General features: G+C 47.5%; 1 protein-coding gene across 1 annotated transcript; it reads left to right on the forward strand.

Annotated features, from left to right (window-relative positions):
• The first annotated feature begins 517 nt into the window (after positions 1-517).
• LOC129406073 (cytosolic phospholipase A2-like) lies at positions 518-20,046 on the forward strand. Its single transcript, XM_055143848.1, has 5 exons — positions 518-521; positions 1,004-1,246; positions 6,627-6,811; positions 17,828-18,023; positions 19,880-20,046. The coding sequence occupies exons 1-5, from the start codon at positions 518-520 to the stop codon at positions 20,044-20,046; spliced, it is 795 nt and encodes a 264-aa protein (XP_054999823.1).
• The last annotated feature ends 383 nt before the right edge of the window (positions 20,047-20,429 follow it).

Here is a 20,429-nt window from a genome sequence, read left to right on the forward strand (position 1 = left end):
CAGCCTATGGGTTCTTCTCAGGTTTATTTCTTGACTTTAGTCCTGTGCCTGGCAGGATCTTCTCTGTTTTCCCCAGGCTTATAGCTCTTTTTTTTTTTTTTTTTTTTTTTGTAGCACGGATATGCCATTGTCTGATTGTACCACAGCTTAGTTATTCATTTACGGAAAATTTGGTTACTTCCTGGTTTGGACAGGTTTATTTGCTATAGCAGCTAGAAACTTTGGGGTGGTATGTTTCCTACTGTTTTGGATACCAACCAAGAAGCTTGTCTTTAATTAGATATTGGAGACTAATAAGTTTGAACATGGGCTTTCTGACAAGAAAATCTCTCTCCACACACAGTTTCTCTATGAATGTGTATTTATGTAAGTTTCCAGAAGCCTGGACAGAGGTGGTTAGAATGGTGAGGGGGTCATATGTTGGGTTTTTTGGATTGTTTTGTTTTGTTGTTACACTCATTGGTGCTGGGGTTTTCCTGACTCTCTGCTCAGGCATTCCTTCTGGTGGGCTCGGGGGATGGGTACTGGGGATCAAACCGTGATCGGCCACCCGTGAGGCCTTGTGCACTGCACGATCTCTCCAGCCCCTTATTACCTGCTCTTGAAATGGACAGGGGTGGGCTGGCCAGAGCATTCGCTGACGTGCGAGTTCAATTCCCAGCACTGTAGAGAGGACATAGTGATAGCAAGGCTCGCGGGCCGCCCCTCGTCTCTCCTCTGCAGGGCCCAAATCCCCTCGCTTTCCTCTCCTCAAGCCCCAAATCCCCTCGCTCTCCTTTCCTCAGGCCCCAAATATCCTCGCTGTCCTCTCCTCAGGCCCCAAATATCCTCGCTATCCTCTCCTCAGGCCCCAAATCCCCTCGCTATCCTCTCCTCAGGCCCCAAATCCCCTCGTTCTCCTCTCCTCAGGCCCCAAATCCCCTCGCTCTCCTCTCCTCAGGCCCCAAATCCCCTCGCTCTCCTCAGGCCCAGAATCCCCTCGAATCCCCTCTCTCCTCCGCAGGCACCAAGAGGGAGGACGCCGAGAGGGAGTTCCAGGGCGACAGCCAGGCCAGCTGGGTGCAGCGCATACTCATGGCACTGGTTAGTGACTCGGCGCTCTTCAACACCAGGGAGGGCTGCGACGGGAAGGTGCACAACTTCATGCTGGGCCTCAACCTCAACACCTCGTACCCGCTCTCACCGCTGAGGGACTTTGCCACGCGGGAGTCTTTGGACGAAGACGAGCTGGACACGGCCGTAGCAAGTGAGCCTCACGGTAGCCTGGAGGCGGGCGCCTCCTTGGCTGACCAATCACACTCTCCCGAGGAGGCGTGCTCTTCCCTAGCTGACCAGTCACACTCTCCCAAGGAGATTGCTCTTCCTCAGATGATCAGTAACACTCTACCAAGGAGGTGAGTCTTCTTCAGCTGACCAATCACATTCTCCTGAGGAGGCGTGCTCTTCCTTAGCTGACCAATCACACTCTTCCGAGGTGGCGTTCTCTTCCTTAGCTGACCAGTCACACTCTACCAAGGAGGTGGGTCTTCCTCAGCTGACCAATCACCCTCTCCTGAGGAGGCACACTCTTCCTTGGCTGACCAATCACTCTTTACCAGGGAGTTGGGCTCCTCCTTAGCCAACCAATCACACTCTTCAGAGGAGGCACGTTCTTCCTCAGCTCACCAGTCACATTGGGGAGGGGTGTCTTTCTCAGCTGACCAATAACACTCTCCTGAGGAAGTGGGCTCCTCCTTAGCCGACCAATCACACTCTCTCCAGGAGGTGGCCCCTTCCTTAGCTGACCAGTTACACCGTAATTTAGGTTTATAAAAAGGGAGATCAGAGAGGGGCTGGAGCGATACCACAGCGGGTCGGGCGATTGCCTTGCACGCGGCTGGTATGGTTTCGATTCCCAGCATCCCGTATGGTCCCCTGAGCACCGCCAGGAGTGATTCCTGAGTGTAGAACCAGGAGTCAGCCCTGAGCATTGTCGGGTGTGACCCAAAAACAAAACAAAAAAAAAGGGAGATCAGAGAAAAGAATTCTCATCTCCACCTAAAATGAGTTCAGCGCTGGACCCGGGGTACAGCCTTGGACTCAGAAGTCTTCCCTTTCCTGTGGGCTTCCTGTTAGTTGCTGCTGTTGTAAAAATGGACGTGTCCTTTGTTTGCATATTATGCAATTGTTTTGCAAGTGTCACTCAGCCCTGCATGCGGTCTGCTCTTAATTTTTACAGCCTCTTGACATATTTGTGGTATTTGGTATGGATTCAGGGGTGTCGGGGTTGCTGACTAGAACCTGGATCACCCAGTTGGAACTTCCAGTAGAATACACCTAAAAGTGTGGCCCCTGTAATCTTTGGGGATCTTGGACCTGGCAAGTATTAGCTGTTTATCTGAAATTCCAGTTAAATGAGGAGTCCTGGATCTTTACTGGATCAAGTTGGTAGCCTCAGGAACTGTATGCCTCCTTCATTGCTTTTACCTTCTTCCAGTTGCTTTATTTCCCCCATCTGCCTCTGGCTTCGGCTGGCTTATATTCACAGAACACTTTTCTAAGTCTTGCTTCTCTGGACGCAGTAGCCCTAGGGTGTAAAGAACTACCCCTGAGCATGAGGGATGTGTGTTCAGGGGCTCTCCAGTCGGCTCTCTCACCGCCCATGGTCTGTGCTCTCCAGCCACTGTGTATAGACAGGATCGGAATGGCTGTAGGAAATGGGCAGGCGGAGGAAGAACCAGGACCAGGCTGGTTGCTGATCAGTTACCGTTTATTCAATCTCTCCTCTCTCCCATCTCACACATTCTTCCTTCCTTGCCCCTCATTCCTGGATCCCAGCTCTCTGGATTCAGACTCTCCGGACTCAGCCTCTCACTACTTCTCTGGGATTCTGACTCGACCCTTGGCTGCTTCTCTTGGATTCTGACCGGACCCCCTGACAACGCTCTTCAGCCCTATTTATATCTCTCCACCTTGCCCTCTGGGCCCAAGTTCCGCCTGGTCAGGAAGCAAAAGCAACATAAGGAAGCCCTTCCTGACGGCCCACGGGCAAAATACCTCTTCAGGTGTTTTTCTCCTTGGGTTACTTTTGCATGTACATAGTAAGGGATACATTGAAGCTTGCAGAGCAGCTCTCCTGGGAAGATCTTGCCATAGACTCAGACTACAGCGCTCAGGCCAGATTAATCATTCCTAGCAGGGCCCTAACCCTAGCAGGGTTCAAATCTAGTTATTACTTTTTGGATCATGACAGCATCTGTCCATGACCAAGCTCTTAACTTGTAGTCAAGCATTAGGCACTTTGGCCAGGCCCATCTTGATGTCAGGGTAACACATAGCTTGCCCTGGGTCCGTCCAGTCTCTTGTCCGGACCCTGCTTTAGGGGGTGCTAGGAAGTAAGGGCAGTTGAGGCTTAGGTTGAGAGAACAGATGCCCAGGAGAAAAGTATCATTTACAGTCAAATGACTCCCACATAACAAAAGCATAGCATTGGCCACTTTCTTCCTGTGCCCATACAAAAAGGACATTGCTCTGAATATACTATACAAAGAACTTAAGGAGAAGAGAAAACCAATACTTATAAGTCAACCGAGCACAAAGAAAGAAGTTACAAATAAGCACAGAGGAAAGGGAGCACTGTGGTGGGAAGAACCCAATCAACCTAAACTTCCTGAGGCTTTGTTATCTTACACTAGGGAATCCACACCTTCCTGAAAGTTAACCATCTTGGCCCTGCCTCAGAGTTTTGATTATTGGAATGATGGAAGTACTTTAGTTCACAATGATAGAAAAGTAGAGTAAAATATAAAACCAAGGACCAGAGAGATAGGACAGTGGGTGTGGTGCTTGCTTTGTATGCAGCCGACCTGGGTTCTACCCTTGGCATCCCACATGGTACCCCAGCACTGCCAGGAGTGATTCATGAGCCATAGTGCCAACAGTAACCACTGTGTATCATTGAGTGTGACCTAAAAATCTCAGGCCTCTGTGTGTGTCTCAAGGTTATTAATTGGTAACCTCTTTCTACAACTATCTTATATAAAAATACCATCATTTAATTCTATACTTTAGAAGGAAGAATCACAGTCCATTTTCATAAAGTAACAGGAGCAAATAGAAATGTCAGCCATTATTTCCAGAGGTTCACACTAGTTAAGTATTCTTTTGTTGAGCTCTTTGGAAATTCTTCATAGGGGCCATTCTGTTGGTTCAGGGCGCAGTACAGGTCTGGGAGTGTGGTGCTCTGGCTCAGAGCTCCAGTGCTTGGGCTCGACTGGCCTTCATGATCCTGGGGCTTTAACTTGCATATATCAAGCTTATGCACCAACTCTTCAAGCCATTTTGAAGTGTTTTAATCTAAAATTGTTTTCAGTGGTAGTGCTATTTGGAAAGAACTTTACAGTCTATTACTTAGTATCTCCTTACAAATTGATTTCACTCACTTTGTATTTCTCCAGTGAAAAATACACAATGGCAAATTGATTTTAGTCAGAGAATGAGCAGGGCAGGGTGTTCACAGACCAATGATGCTAACAATGACTGCATTTGCACAGAATATTCTGACCTGGCTGTGCTTTCTCCAAAGAGGCCCCTTTTACATGGGCCAGAGAGAGAATACAGTGAATGGATAAGGTGCTTGCCTTATATGCAGCCAACCCAAGTTCGATCTCCAGCATCCCATATGGTTCCCTGAGCCCTCCAGGAGTGCAGAAATAACCCTTGAACATCACTGGGTGTGGCCTAAAAAAAACAAAAAAGAAAAGGCCCTTTTCAAACTATTCCTTTTTTCTAAAGTTAGAAAATGAGGTATATGGAATGAAAATATAAAAGGCTTATTGTTAACTATTATCTCTCGGTCATGAAGTCTTAAAATCCTTTTTCTGTAAAGAACAAAGGACCGTATAAAGTACTCAGTTAATCAAAATATTAGTTTGAAGGTTATTTCTCTTATTCTTGCATCTCCCAGGCCAAAAGTTAGAGACTTTTCTCTAACCTTGATATTAGGTTGGGGGAATCTTACGTTTGGGTTATCAAATGACAATAACAGAGATGGAAATCGGAGTACCTTAGAATCAGACCAATCTAAAATGAGAAAACTGCATTACTTCTGCCCTGTGACTTTACCTTACTAACAGTGTTCTGAAAACAGAAGACACTACCAGGTCATGAAGTTATCCTTAGTCCTCTATTTTTAAATCCTTGTATATCCAAAAAGACTATTAGTCATTAACCTTTTTTCCTGTTTTTGTATTGACGGTATCTTCTCTAATACTTACCATCTGGGATAAGAAATGAAGACTCAACTCGGGACAGAGTTCAAAACACAAGTATCCAAATATTTGTACTATTGTACATTGAAAATGGAATCTGTGTGAGGTATTTACGAAAGATCACAAATCCGTAGAACTATACTGCCTTAATGAGATGTTGCTCACTTATAGATCCCCATGCATCCACAGCAGTCGAGCGCTCCTTCAAAAGGGTGGGAATCATGTGGGGCTTATTGTTGTTGTTGTTGTTGTTTTGGGCCACACCAGCTGTCAGAGATCATTCTTGCGGGCGTCAGGGACCACACGTGGTGCCAGGGATCAAACCTCAGTCTCCCCATGGAAGGCAAGCGCCCTCCCGCTGTTCTAGCTTCTTGACGGTGGCACTCGACAGGTTCTCTGTGGTGTTTGACAGATGCTATACAGCCCCTCAGGCTCCAGCTCAAACGTTTGGGAACACAGCTGCACCCCCTGTTGGCAGTAATCGGCTGTTCTAGTGCTGGGCTGCGTCAGCGCCTCGCGTGGACACGGGCCCCCAGGAGTCTGGGGCTAGACCGTCAGTCGCCGAGACGGGCACGCGCAGCCCCGCCCTGGCTAGTCAGGCCGAGACGGGCACGCGCAGCGGCGTCCGTGTCTCGCCGCGCTGGAAGCGCGGAAGCACGTACCGCGTTTCTCACACGTCCGGTGTGGCGCTGCATCATCGGTCACGCTCCGTCTGTCCCCTCACACGTCCGAGAGAACGCGGGGCAGTGAGGGAACGAGCCGTGACCAAGAGGCGCCGGCCCCAGGTGACGGGGTCCCCCTTGACAGAAGCCCTCAGGGAACGGCCGGGGGTCTCTGGCCCTCGATGGCGCCCACCCGCGAGACCCAAGCCGGACCCAGGCCCACCCGGCCCCTCCCTGAGGGAGCCAGGCCAGACTCTCCCACCTTGTCCCTTCCTGAGGGAGCCAGGCTAGACTCAGGCCCACCTTGTCCAGTCCTGAGGGAGCCGAGGCCGACCCAGGCCCACCTTGTCCCGCCCTGAGGGAGCCAGGCCGACCCAGGCCCACCTTGTCCCGCCCTGAGGGAGCCAGGCCAGACTTGCCCACCTTGTCCCGCCCTGAGGGAGCCAGGCCGACCCAGGCCCACCTTGTCCCTCCCTGAGGGAGCCAGGCCAGACTCGCCCACCTTGTCCCGCCCTGAGGGAGCCAGGCCGACCCAGGCCCACCTTGTCCCTCCCTGAGGGAGCCAGGCCAGACTCGCCCACCTTGTCCCACCCTGAGGGAGCCGAGACTGACCCAGGCCCGCCCGGCCCTGCCCTGAGGGAGCCACCAGCGTGGCCGTGGCCAGCCCTGAGGGCCTGTAACCCTCACTCTGTTCCTTTCCGTTTCCTTCCCGGAGACCCTGACGAATTTGAGCGGATATACGAGCCCCTGGACGTCAAGAGCAAGAAGATCCACGTGGTGGACAGCGGCCTCACGTTCAACCTGCCCTACCCGCTGATCCTGCGGCCGCAGTGGGGCGTGGACCTCATCATCTCCTTCGACTTCTCGGCCCGGCCCAGCGACTCCAGCCCGCCGTTCAAGGTGAGTGGAGGGGGGTCCCGGGAACACACACGCGCTCCCCTCACCCTCTGCGTGGGTCAGCCCCACCGCGCCTCAGACCCTGGGGAGAGTGCGCCAGAACCAGGCGGGAGTTGGGGACCGAGCAGGAAAAGGTCCCGCCTTGTACGTGGCCTACCCGCGTTTGACGTGTTTGATTCCCCAGCATGCCAGCGTCCGAATCTCCTAGCGCCACCGGGAGTGACTCCTGAGCACAGAGATAGTACAGCAGGCAGGGCGTTTGCCTTGCGTGGGTCTGATCAGGCTCGCTCCCTGGCACCTTGTGTGATGCTCTAAGCCTTGTCAGGAGTGATTCCCGAGCAGAGCCAGGAGTAAGCTCTGAGCACCACCAAGTGTGGCCCAAAAAGACTAGGGGGCAAAAATGACAGTTCAAAGATGTCAGGAAGGAAAGAGATGGATTTGCTCTGCAGGGGACAGGATGGAATGTGTGGAGGCTGGTGTATGAATAGGAGACTTGAGCAGATTTACTCAAGTCTGTAAGAGTCATCCCGAAGGTGTTGCTGAACTGTGGAGAGATGACAGATGTGATGGAGTCAAATCCCCAGGAAGTCATGGGCATGAGGCACAAGACACAGAAATATGCAGGTGGAGTGGTGGGAGCCTCAGCTCTACAAAATGTTGAAACCCTTCCATTTGCACCAACCATCCCTGTAACTTGAGGGTAGTCTGCCAGGTGAAATAAGTCAGATGAAGAAAGACACACACCATGTGATTTTGCGCACATTTGGTACATAGAGAAATAAAATGAATGAGTAAAACTAAACTCTTAGACTCTTAGATCAGCAGCCATGGGCAAGGGGCAAATTGAGCAGAAGGATCAATTGACAATGAAGGACAGAATAGGTAACCACTAACTTAGTCTTATGATTCTGAATTTGTCTCTGTTTAATTTATGCATTCATTTATAAAATTGTCATTCTTGGTCTCAAAATGTTTTCATTTAGGGGAGAAATACTTTTATTCACCAGAGCCACTTGAAGGAAATTTAGAAACTTTATATTAGTTAATTTGGTTTTATATAAGTATATTATATTAAAGAGATTTGGTTTGCCCTGGAATGGACTAACTTAAGCTTCCAGGGTGAAATTGACACAGAGTGGACCATTAGCACATGAGGAACCATGATTAGACGGGATGCACAGTAGGACCCCGTGGGAGGGCTGGAAAAAGAAATTAAATCGGATGATTGGAAATAGATCATCAGTGGGGCTGTTTCCAGCAGACAAATGACTTCATAGAATTAGAATTTTAGGATCATTAACTTGACAGTGGGCAATAGGGTGAGTTAGAGAGTGCCAGGCAAAAAAAGATGAAAGCCTAGAGAAATTTGCTATGATGAGAACATAGGATATTGAGGGCTACCCAGGGCCAGGGGAGATTTGTGACCCTTGAGTAGTATCAGTGGGTGACTCAAAGGTAAGCATCACACAGGCAGAAACTTGTTCATTTACCTCTGGAAGTATCAAGTATCAAGGCCATCCTTTCAGAGAGGGGTCAGAGCCAAGCCCCTCACAAGCTGGTGCTTGAAGGGTCTAGAAAATTCTAAAAACAATTTTAGTTGTTTGTAAGAGTTTTAAAATGCACATTGGTTTATTATTATTTTTATTAAGAATAGAAGAATATAAACATAATATTTCAGCTCATTGTACACAAATGTGGAGATTTGGAATACACCTCAAGTGCTTCTGTTCTTAGACTGCAGCTGTCAGTGTATCGGCATTTTCATTTAGTCTCTCTTCATTGTGTGTGTGTTGTTGTGTGCCCTGAGGTGCTGTTGTTTTGCATTGCTTCCCTTTTCTTTGCGGTAGGTGTTAGGGGGACATACCTGGCTCTGTGCTCAGAGCACCACTCCTGGTGATGCTCTGGGACCCACATATGACACTGGGGATTGAAGCCAGATCAGCCTGCTCTGGGAGTGGATAGGCTGATGGCAGTGCTGGTGCCACCGGTCTGGGTTTGGGCTCCAAGCCACGTGCAAGGCAAGTGTCCTTATGCTGTCTGTCTGGCTCCTATTGTGTTTCTTTTTTAAAAATTTGATTTTAGTTATTGTGGTTTACAGTACTGTTAACGATAAGGTTTCATGCATTCGGTATTCCAGTACCACACCGTCCACCAGAAGGTTGGTTGCCCTCCAGTGTCAGGGTTCCCACTCACACACACACACTCCTCCTCAACCTTTCCTCCCCCTCCCCCTCTTCTTTCTACTGTGTTAAACTCAGTTCTGTAGAACAGTTCTGGGGTTATGTTTATGACCTTACTATGTTTCTTTATATCTCACAGATGAGCAAGATCATTCTGTGTCTGTCTCTACTTCTGACTAACTTCACTCAGCATGATACCTTCCAGTTCATTCACTTAGTGGCAAAATTGCATGATTTTGTCCTTTCTTCTAACTATGTAATATTTTATTGTATATATGACCCATAATTTCTTTATCCACTCATTCCCCAAGATTGACAAGAAGGACCAGGGATTTGATGTGACTTGTAGAGCACACACCCAGTATGTGTGAGGCCCTGGGCTCAGTCCCTGGCACTGAATGCCCTCCACATGGGCACCGTCAGGATAGCCTGGTGGCTTGCAAGCACTGAGCTCTTCAGGCCTACGCTCCTCCTCATAAAAGTATTTAAACATACAAATTGATTTCAGCCCAAAACACTTGTACAGTCATGGAGACAACATGAATTTCTTACTTTTTTGAAAAAATATTTATAGTGACCTCTTAATGAAGAGGTTGCTGACAACAAGAACTGCAAAGTGCTCTGTGAATTCTGCACACTATTGAAGAGAGGAAATTCTTTCCACACCTGTGAAGTGATCAAGCTTCTTAACAGAAATCTGACCAAGATCAGACACAGGCACTGGAGCAACAGGACAGAAAGCCAAGTTTTATTTACACATGCCCACTCAACCTAGCCAACACCAAAATGCGTTGCCTCCTGAGCGCACTTCCCCTGGAACTTATGTCTGTGTGGTGAGATGCAGGATACACAGATTCTAAGAAATGGTGTCCTCATCTAACACACACAATGGTTGCTGTTACACTAATGCTTCTGAGTTCTGTATAAATATTTCCTAATTGTTATGTGACCCCATCCTGTTCCTGCTCAGGCAGCCAGATCGATCTGGCCTTTGTTTTGTTTTGGTCATAGCTTTATGATTTATGGTCTATTCATCTTTGCCCAGCTTCTAGCATGGTTCATTCAGAGGTTCTGCCTCTAGTTTCCCATGTCAGTTTCTCATTTTTCCACTACGAGTTCACCCAGATTCAGATACCATGAGGAGGATGGCCATAACACAAAAAACACAACCTCTGAATTGTAATTAATATTTATTGTTCCCTATATCAGTTGCTTCATCGATTTGTTTGAGCGGCCACCAGTAACGTCTCTCATTGTGAGGTTTATTGTTACTGTTTTTGGCATATCCAATACGCCATGGGTAGCTTGCCAGACTCTGCTGTGCGGGCGAGATACTCTCAGTAGCTTGCCGGGCTCTCTGAGAGGGGTGGAGGAATCAAACATGGGTTGGCCGCATGAAAGGTGAACACCCTACCGCTGTGCTATTGCTCCAGCCCAGTTGCTTCGTTAAGGTTTAATTTTTTTTGTTATTATTATTATTGTTTTTTTGCTTTTTGGGTCATAACCGGCAATGCACAGGGGTCACTCCTGGTTCTGCACTCAGGAATTACGGTGCTCAGGGGACCATATGGGATGCTGGGAATCAAACCCAGGTCGGCCACATGCAAGGCAAACGCCCTACCCGCTGTGCTGTCACTACAGACTCAAGGTTTTAATTTTTTTATGCTGCATACTGCTCCCAAATCTGAAAATAGATTTGGAGTAATAAGAAATAGCATAGAAAGGACATATCTTGGGGCCAGTGAGATAGGACAGTGGGATGGCACTTACCTTGCACATAGCTGACCCAGATTCAATCCCTGGCACCTCATATAGCCCCCTGAACACCCCAGGAATGATCCTTGAGTGCAGAGTCAGGAGTAAGCCCTGCGCACCACCCAGTGTGGCCAAAACTGCACCCCCATTCCACCCAATAAGAAAAGAAAGCACATATCCCCGGTTTGTAGGGAACAAAAAAACATTCTCGGGCTGGAGTGATAGCACAGCGGGAAGGGCGTTTGCCTTGCACGCGGCCAACCCAGGTTTGAATCCCAGCATCCCATATGGTTCCCTGAGCACCGCCAGGGGTGATTCCTGAATGCATGAGCCAGAAGTGACCCTTGTGCATCGCTGGGTGTGACCCAAAAAGCAAAAAAAAAAAAAGTTCTCGTAGAAAAAGAATTAGTAAGGAGAAATATATATATATGTTATATATATGTTAGTATTTAAATGTATATATTGCATCTATATATCTTTCACACTAGGTTTTCATTGTATTTCTTTATTACATGGTTTTTCTTATCCTTCAAGCTATTTTAATACTATGCAGTGTGGTGACCATAGTTCATAATACTGTTTATATTTGAAAATTGCCAAGAGAAGAAAAACTAACCATGAGTGGTGATTGTAGTGATCATTCTACAGTATATGAAAATAAGTATCAAATCAGAAATAGTACAGGGATTTCAGTGCTTGTCTTGCACACAGCTAGCTCTGGTGTAATTCCCAGCACCATATATGATCTCCTAAACACCTACATCACCAAGACAAAGTTCATGAAAAACGAACTACTTCCTGACATTCCATTTGCTCTCAATGGAACAAACATCTCTGAATGCAGCTGCTATGTGTACCTGGGTCAAGAACTCAACATGAGGAACGACTTGGTGCCAGAACTGTGTAGGAGGAATAGAACAGTGTGAAACGTCTTCAGGAGCATTGAAGAAGTTGTTAAGAGGATGAAGAACCTCCGGCTCCGGGCATATCCTTTCGATTCCACCGTTCTTCCTGCACTAACATACACCTCAGAGACCTGGGCTCTATGAAAACAGGATGAGAAAATACAAAACGCTATTCAGGTGTCCCAAAGAGGAATCGAAACAGCTATGCTTGGAATATCACATTTCACTCAAGTGAGAGAAGGAATCCAGAGTTCCGACCTCCATCGACGATCAAGAATCAGGGACACTGTTTCATTTGCCAAGGCGTCGAAAATCAGATAGATCGAACACGTAATACGATTTAGAGATGACCACTGGACTAGAGCTGTTACCGACTGGATTCCATGGGACGTTAAAAGACCTCATGGCAGCCTACCTACGAGATGGTCAGACTTCTTGGTCAAAACCCTGAACAAACGGTTTGAGGCTCTTTGTGTTCCTGGAGTGAGCAGATACCATTGGGCTTCACTAGTACTTGACAGGGACGAATGGAGACGTTACTGCTGCCCGCTTGAGCAAATCAAGGATCAACAGGATGACAAGTGATACAAGTGATACAAACACCTCCAGTCGTGATCCCTGATCACAGTCAGGAGTAAGTCTTGAACACCACTAAGTATAGCCGTTCAAAATAAAGCAACACACACATATCAAGTCATGATGCCATAATATATCTAAAACTAAGGAAAGGCTATATTCTCAATTATGAGTCAAAAAAATTAAAATAATATTTTATGCCCGAAAACGAACTAGGAAACTTAGTTGAGGGTTTGATGTGGTAATATTACATCCTTGAGACACATACGATCTTGGAAACCCATGTTATTATTTTTTTTTTTTTTTGCTTTTTGGGTCACACCCAGCGATGCTCAGGGGTTACTCCTGGCTTTGCACTCAGGAATTACTCCTGGCGGTGCTTGGGGGACCATATGGGATGCCGGGGATCGAACCCGGGTTGGCCGGGTGCAAGGCAAATGCCCTACCCACTGTGCTATCGCTCCGACCCCCGGAAACCCATGTTATTTTAAAAATAAAATATGAAGAAATTGACAAAAAAATTTAAGATGTCAGTAAAAATATACCAGATAACATCAGTCTGTACTTTTGGCTAACTTCTGTTTCAGTAGCGTACTTATTCTTTAAAGAATATTAATCAGATTAGTATTTCAAGATAAACTATTTCACTTTTCAATATTCAGAAAAAGAAGAGCTCCCAAATATTGCAGAGGTGTCCCCTCCAAGGATGTTCCACAGGAGTCCCAGTGAGCACTGTGGACCTGCATTGAGAGATCATCTGTGAAAGTGGGATGTTTGGGGGAGGTCAGGAGGCCCACCTGGAGTGTTTTCACAGCACCCATGGCTGTGGTATGTGGCGTGTGTCTGTGCCGGGTTCCCTGCCTTTTCTTCCCAACATGTCTCAGACCAGCTCCTCTGCTGACTGTCTCCCTGCTTTCTCAGTCTGGACTGGGAAGGAGACATGAAAGAAGATGTGGTTTTTCCACCCTGTCATCAGTAGTTTTTAATCTTTTCCACATCCGGGTTGCAGAGGGAAAGAGAAAGTTTCCGTGGCTTCCTGAATCCACGTCACATCTCTGTGTAAAAATAACCTGGCCTCGACCTAGGTGATTCCTTTCCCCTCTCCCCACAGTCCACACATGGTGGTCATCCCCTGAGTCATGTTTGTAAACATTAGAAAGCTCCTTCCTTTTCCTTCTCACGCAGGTAGTCCACAGAGTGAAGTTTCCTCTTATGTTTTGGTGTTGAATAATCTTGAGTGAATAATTATGAACAATGCTGCCAAGAACTAACTGAATAATTTGGCTAGTCAGAGAGGAAAAAGGTATGAGTGATAAAAGTTCTTTTATATGCCAAAGCAATTCATCATGTGCATGTGGAATTTCCACCGAAATATTTAATGCTTGCTGGTTATGAGCAAGTATTGAATCTGTCTGCCTTAAACCTTTTTCTTTCATGCATGAGTAAGAACAGATGTGTAACCCTTTTAAATGGCATTGAGGGGATCTAGTGAAAACTCAACACCAGAAACATCCAACTGTAAGTTTTCAATGAGAACAATATTTTTATTTTTCAATTAATTTATTTTTTGCTTTTTGGGTCACACCCAGCGATGTTCAGGGGTTGCTCCTGGCTCTGCACTCAGGAATTACTCCTGGTGGTGCTTGGGAGACCATATGGGATGCTGGGAATTGAACCTGGGTCAGCCACATGCAAGGCAAACACTGTACTATCACTCTAGCCCATTATCTAAGTTTAAGATATGATTTCATTTCATTTCATTTGGAAGAGTTGGACCACCCCTAACAGTGCTCAGGGCTACCACTGGTTCAGGTATTGAATTGGGCCCACTTGAATGCAAGCCCCTTAATCCCTGTGCTATATCTCTGGTCCCAAATCACTGTATCACTGTCATCTCGTTGCTCATCCATTTGCTTGAGCGCGCACCAGCAATGTCTCCATTGTGAGATTTGTTACCATTTTTGGCATATTGAATATGCCACGGTAGCTTGCCAGGTCTGCCGTGCGGGCGGGATCCTCTTGGTAGTTTGCCAAGATTGTAGCTTGCTAGTCCCAAGATGCTGTATTTTATTTTATTTTTATTTTTAAGGGTTTTTTTTAGAATTTTTTATTAGTGAATCACCGTGAGGTACAGTTACAAACTTATGAACTTTCGTGTTTGCATTTCAGTCATACAGTGATCGTTTACATCCCTCCACCAGTGCCCATTCTCCTCTACCAATGATCCCAGTATCCCTCCCACCACCCCCACCCCAATCCCCCACCCCACCCTGCCTCTGCAGAAGGGCATTCCATTTTTTCTCTCTCCTTTGGGTGTTGTAGTTTGCATAGAGGTATTGAGTGGCCATTATGTTCGGTCTATAGTCTACTTTCGGCACGCATCTTTCAACCCTAATGGGTCGTCCCAACATCCTCTACTTGGTGTTCCCTTCTCTTTCTCAGCTGCCTTTTTCCCCAGCATGTGAAGCCAGTTTCCAAGCTGTGGGGCAGACCTCCTGGTTCTTGTCTCTACTACTCTTGGGCGTTAGTCTCCCATTCTGTTAGTTTATATTCCACGGATGAGTGCGAAAAGATGCTGTATTTTAAAATATTTTTTTAAAATCTAAATTACAGAATTTTAAGTTTATTATTATTTAAGCTTATTATTAATGGGGAAGAGCAACACGCAGTGGTGCTCGGGGCTTTCTCTTGGCTCGCACTCAGGGATCACTCCTCTCAGGGCTTGGAGGACCATATGGGTTGCCAGGAATTGAAACCAGGTCAGCCACATGCAAGGGCATGTGCCCTACTCGTTATACTAGTGTTCTGCCCCCACAGATTTTTTTAAATATACATTATTTTTAAAATTTTTTAATTGAATTATCATGATGTACACAGTTACAAAGTTGTTCATGATTTTCAGTCCTACAATGTTCCAACATCTGTTCCTTCACCAGTGCACATTTTCATTTCCTACCACCAACATCTGCAGTTTCCCTTCCGCCCTACTCCCACCTCTCTAGCAGGCTCTCTCTCTCTCTCTCTCTCTCTCTCTCTCTCTCTCTCTCTCTCTCCCTCTCTCTCTCTCTCCCCCTTTCTCTCTCTGCATTATGGTTTGCAGTACAGATACTGAAAGGTTTTAATGCATATCCCACACTATCTCAATTTTATCTTTACTGCAGTGGTAGGGAGATAGTGCTTTTTTCCCACCACTGATTTATCATTGGTTTGCAATCATAAGGCATTTTAAGAGTTTAGATTCACACTTCTCATGTGTGTAATTGTCACTTCCTTCACCCCCAATGTTCTGGTGCCCTCCACCAGCAAGAAGACCCTGCCTCATCCTTTCCTTCCCCTTCACTGTCCTCCCGCTCACCACCATAGTTCTCACCCAACTGAGGATTAAGTTTCGTTGTGTTGGGCTGGTTCCTTGCTGTAGTGATTGATGTCCTATGTATGAGTGAAATCGTCTCCAGTAGGGGTCTGTCATGCCCTATTCACTGAGCACAGTCCCCTCATACTCCGCACATTGGTCCCTAGAATGGCAGAGCAGCATGTGGCCTGCCATAGCTTGTCACTCCATGAGCCCGTCATCCAAGTCTCCATGGCCTCTGAGTTGCTGAGTTGTAGAAACAGGCTCCATGGAGATGAGGTGGACTTGGGGCCTGTTGTTTCAGGCAGAGGGAACTGCCTGGACCACACTGGTGTGTGATTGTGGTAACTTAGAGACCTCAGGCCTGTCGGGATGGTTACTGCAGAGAGAGTTGCCCAGCACGCTGTGAGCACCCAGCAGCAGAGTCCCGAGCTCTGTGTGTGACTAAGCCATCGGCTTCTCTGCCTGCCGCATTGTGGTGATCTCTCTGACCTGCCAGGGTTCAAGAACAGCTTCCTCTGATGCTCCACAAAAACTGTTGAACATGCATAGATTCTCCAGCTATGCTGTAAAACTCAGGGGGAATGCTTTTTTAAATGGCATTTATCATATGTAAATCTGAAGAGTTATTTGACAACTGCCTCACCCTCCTGGCTATAAATCTCCGACAGCAAACGTTTTGCTTTCATGTCTCCGGCTCCTTACATGGAACTCAGGTCGTCATTCATGAGAACACAGGCAGTGTAGTGATATGGGTTGTCAAGAAAATAGTCATTCTGACTGCTTGTCCAAAGCACCCTCTCTCAGCAATTTCCCTGTCCCCACTTCTCTGTCTTTCCCCCCCCCCTCTTCTTTGCTTGTGTTTCAACCCCCTTATGCCTCTCTTTCCAAGTATGCATCAGACATTTATATAGCACATGGTTAGGTGAGGGAAACATCCCTTCACCCTTCTGGGTTCTTCTCAGACTGGATGAGGAAGGCCTTAACTCCATACAGATTTGTAAAGAACAAACAGCATGTGTACGTAGAGAATTTCCAAGCTTATGAATCTGAAGTGAAGTTGAGTCACAGAATGGGGGGGGCGGTTTATGTCTTTAGCAAAGGAATGGAATGAGGATCTAAGGCATCAGGAGAGATGTGGGGGTGCACAGGAGAGCAAGGATGACTTCATAGTCTGAGACCTTGCTTCTGCATGCTTGCCCCTGTGGAGATGGCTTCTCTGATTAGAAGGTTATTTGCAGCTCTGTCCTTAGAACTTGGTGATCTGCATTCTTAAAGGTTCTGGAAAGCCTCTTCTGAGGCGCAGGGGCCTCCCTGGACCTTGGCTGTACATGCCAGGGTGACACGTATTGTCACTGGCCTCTAGACATCATGGAAAAAGACTTCCTGCCCATTTGGGGAAGGTGGTGCCTACACACAAATTCTGAGGCAGGCGTGGGGCCAACTCTGGTAGCTGTGCTGCATCCGGCATTCTAGGAGCAGTCTTGTGAGACAGGCACTGTTATTTCCATGGCTCACTCTGGCCGTGAAAGGCTGGAATCGGCTTTCACTTCCGAAGATGGTCTGTGCTCCTGTCCTGCTTCACATGGCCACACTGAAATAGAAATCAGCTCTCCCGCCACTGTAAGCCCGTGTCTGCACTCACTCTCTGCCTGGCCACTATGCAGACCGCTGTGCAGGCCACATGTGCACTGTGGGTCCTGCCCTCTCAGGCCTACCGTGCACATGTGTCCTGGTCATGTTACCTGGCAGCAGCTGCAGTCCAGTGACTGGGGATCTGTCCTTTACATTTATAAAATGTCTGAATATGGAATTATTTAATAATATATTATTAAATCAGTCATTTTTCAGATGTCTCCTACAGAGGCCCTCAGCCAAGAATGGGCATGCTGTAATGAGTGTGTTGAGGGGCATTCAGATCGCCTTTCACACATTTTGAAGATTGTTCATCAGGATTCCTGTTGATTTTTTTCCCCAAGATGTGTGTGTGTGTGTGTGTGTGTGTGTGTGTGTGTGTATGCATGCGCATGCTGTGTTCAGGCTCCCAGCTGTTTTCAGAGCTCACTCTTGGAGTACTGGGGCTCAAACCCAGATTGATCGCATGCAAGGCCAGCGCCCTCCCCATTGTCCTATTGTTGGTCTCCCTGGGTTGATGGTAGTGGGCGCATGCTGTTGGCGCATGGTCAGTTCCTGAGCCCTGCAGGAAAAAGGAAGACAAGCTCTCCAATGCTCCTTTCTTTCTCCCGCCCAGGAACTTCTTCTTGCAGAAAAGTGGGCTAAAATGTACAAGCTGCCCTTTCCTAAGATCGACCCTTATGTATCTGATCGGGAAGGACTGAAGGAGTGCTATGTCTTCAAGCCCAAGAACCCTGATATGGACACAGACTGCCCCACCATCATCCACTTTGTTCTGGCCAACATCAATTTCAGGAAGTACAAAGCTCCAGGTAGGTGTGGTGTGGAAATCTGCAGAGAGCATGAGTCAGTGGAGCTGTTGCGTGTTTTGCAGTTTTGCCTGTCAGCCTTGGTAGGGAGGCCTCCTTTGCAACAAGCATGCAGAAGTTCTTTAGGGGCCATGCAGGTGGCTGAGCAGGAGAGCTCATGTTTGCGGGTGGGCCGAGGTGTCCTCCTTGGCAATACAAATGAAATTAAGAGACTTATTCTGTTTTCGGGCCACGTGAAGCAATGCTTGGGGCTTACTCCTGGCTCTGTGCGCAGGGATCGCTTCTGGCCACTTGGGGGACCGTATGGGGTACTGGGGACCCAACTCGGGTTAGCCATGTGTAAGTCAGACACCCTACTCACTGTACTCTCTGGCCCCTTAAAGTATTTTAAATTGTTTTCAGCTTTTTTCATCATTGACCAAAATCTTATGGTTAACTGGGAATTTCAACTGACCATAAGATTAATGTAACCCAACAGAAGCACCTGAGTAGTCTTTTTTTAAAAAAAAAAAAACACACCTGGTGATGCACAGGACTTACTCCTGGCTTTGCACTCAGGAATTACTTCTGGCAGTGCTCGAGGGACCCTATGGGATTCTGGGAATCGAACCTGGGTCGGCCACCTGCAAGGCAAACACCCTCCCCGCTGTACAATTGCTCTAGCCCTATGACTAGTCTGTTTAAATTGCCATGTTTAGGGGCTGGAGCAATAGCACAGCGGGTACGGCATTTGCCTCGACCTGGGTTTGATTCCCAGCATCCCATAGGGTCCCCTGAGCACCACAAGGGGTAATTCCTGAGTGCAGAGCCAGGAGTATCCCCTGTGCATCACCGGGTGTGACACAAAAAGAAAAAACAAATTTTTAATTGTCATGTTTAGCCTGAAACTTTGGCTTATGGCACAGTCATAATGTTTCTGTGTTCTGGAAGAAGCAGACGACCCACACAGACATGGTCCACTGCCTCCTTCTCAGGGGGAAAAAAAAATTATTCAGCAGGCCCCTGGGAATCTACCTTTAAACGAACAAATAGGAAAGAATAGCTCTCTCCACCGTGCAGTTACACCAGAGGCGGCTGCTGCTGCCCCTGGATTGTTCCGGTGTTTGTCGTTGTCTACTTGGTGCAACATTGATCTGGAGCTGGACAGGCAACATGCTGATAGGCCTAGAAGCCTCAAAACTTTAGTGCCGAATGATGTAGGTGAGAAAGGAAGAGCTAGCACTAGAAGGTTTGAGAGGATGTGCCGATGAAGAAAAGTTTGTGCTCTGTTCTAGACAGCTAAGAATGACGGTTGATAGCCAGGGGAGGTGATAGGAGTCGAATGTCACCCAAGGAAGGCATAACTGGTGGCATTGTGAGTTCTGTGGAGCTGGAGCCCAGAAAATAGTCTGGAACTTACTTGCCCAGAGGCCAGTTCAGTGGGATGCCTGGGGCACCGAGGCAAGTAGATAGTATGTTGGCACAGGTTTACCAGAGTCTGAGAAGAGGGAAGGGGGCGGTGTGCAGGGGGGCAGGAGGCTGTCCTAGTCAACACCCGGAAATGAGGACATGGAGCAGAACTTCCGGCCCAGAGTTCTGCTTTCCCCCCCGCCCCCGCCACAAGAATCTCACCAGCGTTCTTGAGTTTGGGGTCACAGGCACAGAACACAGGACCTGCTGCTCGGGAGCAAAGAGCCGGAGAATAACCGTGTGCAGAGGGAGACTTCTAGCAGTGGGTGCCGGACATGGGGACTGGCAGAGTGTGAAAGGTGGGAACTGCAGGGTCCACCACTGCCCAGTGGCCATTGGTTGTAGCCCCTGCATTGGAGAGAAACTTGGTGCTTTTCCAGTCAACTCCATCTGAGACTTTTGGTACATAGGTGTTCCCAGAGAAACCGAGGAAGAGAAAGAAATAGCAGATTTTGATATTTTTGATGACCCAGAATCACCATTTTCAGCCTTCAACTTCCAATATCCGAATCAGGCTTTCAAGAGGCTACACGATCCTCTTGAAAGGATTTCAACACCCTCAACAACATTGACGTGAGTATTTCCTGTGGTCATCGACCACGTCCGTCACTTTCCCGTTGCGAGACAGGGCATACTCCTGTTGAACATGTTGGCACTGGTGTGACCCTCTGGCTTTGAATTGGCAGAGTCCATATTTAATCCTTCTCTTTGATAGCTTGGTTAGCCTTTAGCCCCTTTAAGTATCTAGAGTATCCACTGTACGATAAATTGAAAGAAGAAAAGTAATTTAAAGGGTTTCTACAAGAGAGGGGGTGTAAGAAGTATTGTTAACCAGAAAAAATTGAGACTCTCACTGCTCTCACGCCTTCATGTTGCCCCTGCTCTGTGGCTTGCTTTAGAAACCAGCAACAAGTCACCGCCCCCGTGTCAGTCATTCCTGTCACTGCTATTGCTGGTCAG

This window comes from Sorex araneus, chromosome 6 (assembly GCF_027595985.1).
Source record: "Sorex araneus isolate mSorAra2 chromosome 6, mSorAra2.pri, whole genome shotgun sequence".
NCBI lineage: Eukaryota > Metazoa > Chordata > Mammalia > Eulipotyphla > Soricidae > Sorex > Sorex araneus.

Excerpts from the sequence above, each read along its gene's own strand:
- LOC129406073 (XM_055143848.1), top strand. Across the intron at positions 1,247-6,626 it reads GCTGGACACGGCCGTAGCAA|ACCCTGACGAATTTGAGCGG; the intron begins GTGAGCCTCACG and ends TCCTTCCCGGAG. Across the intron at positions 6,812-17,827 it reads ACTCCAGCCCGCCGTTCAAG|GAACTTCTTCTTGCAGAAAA; the intron begins GTGAGTGGAGGG and ends TCTCCCGCCCAG.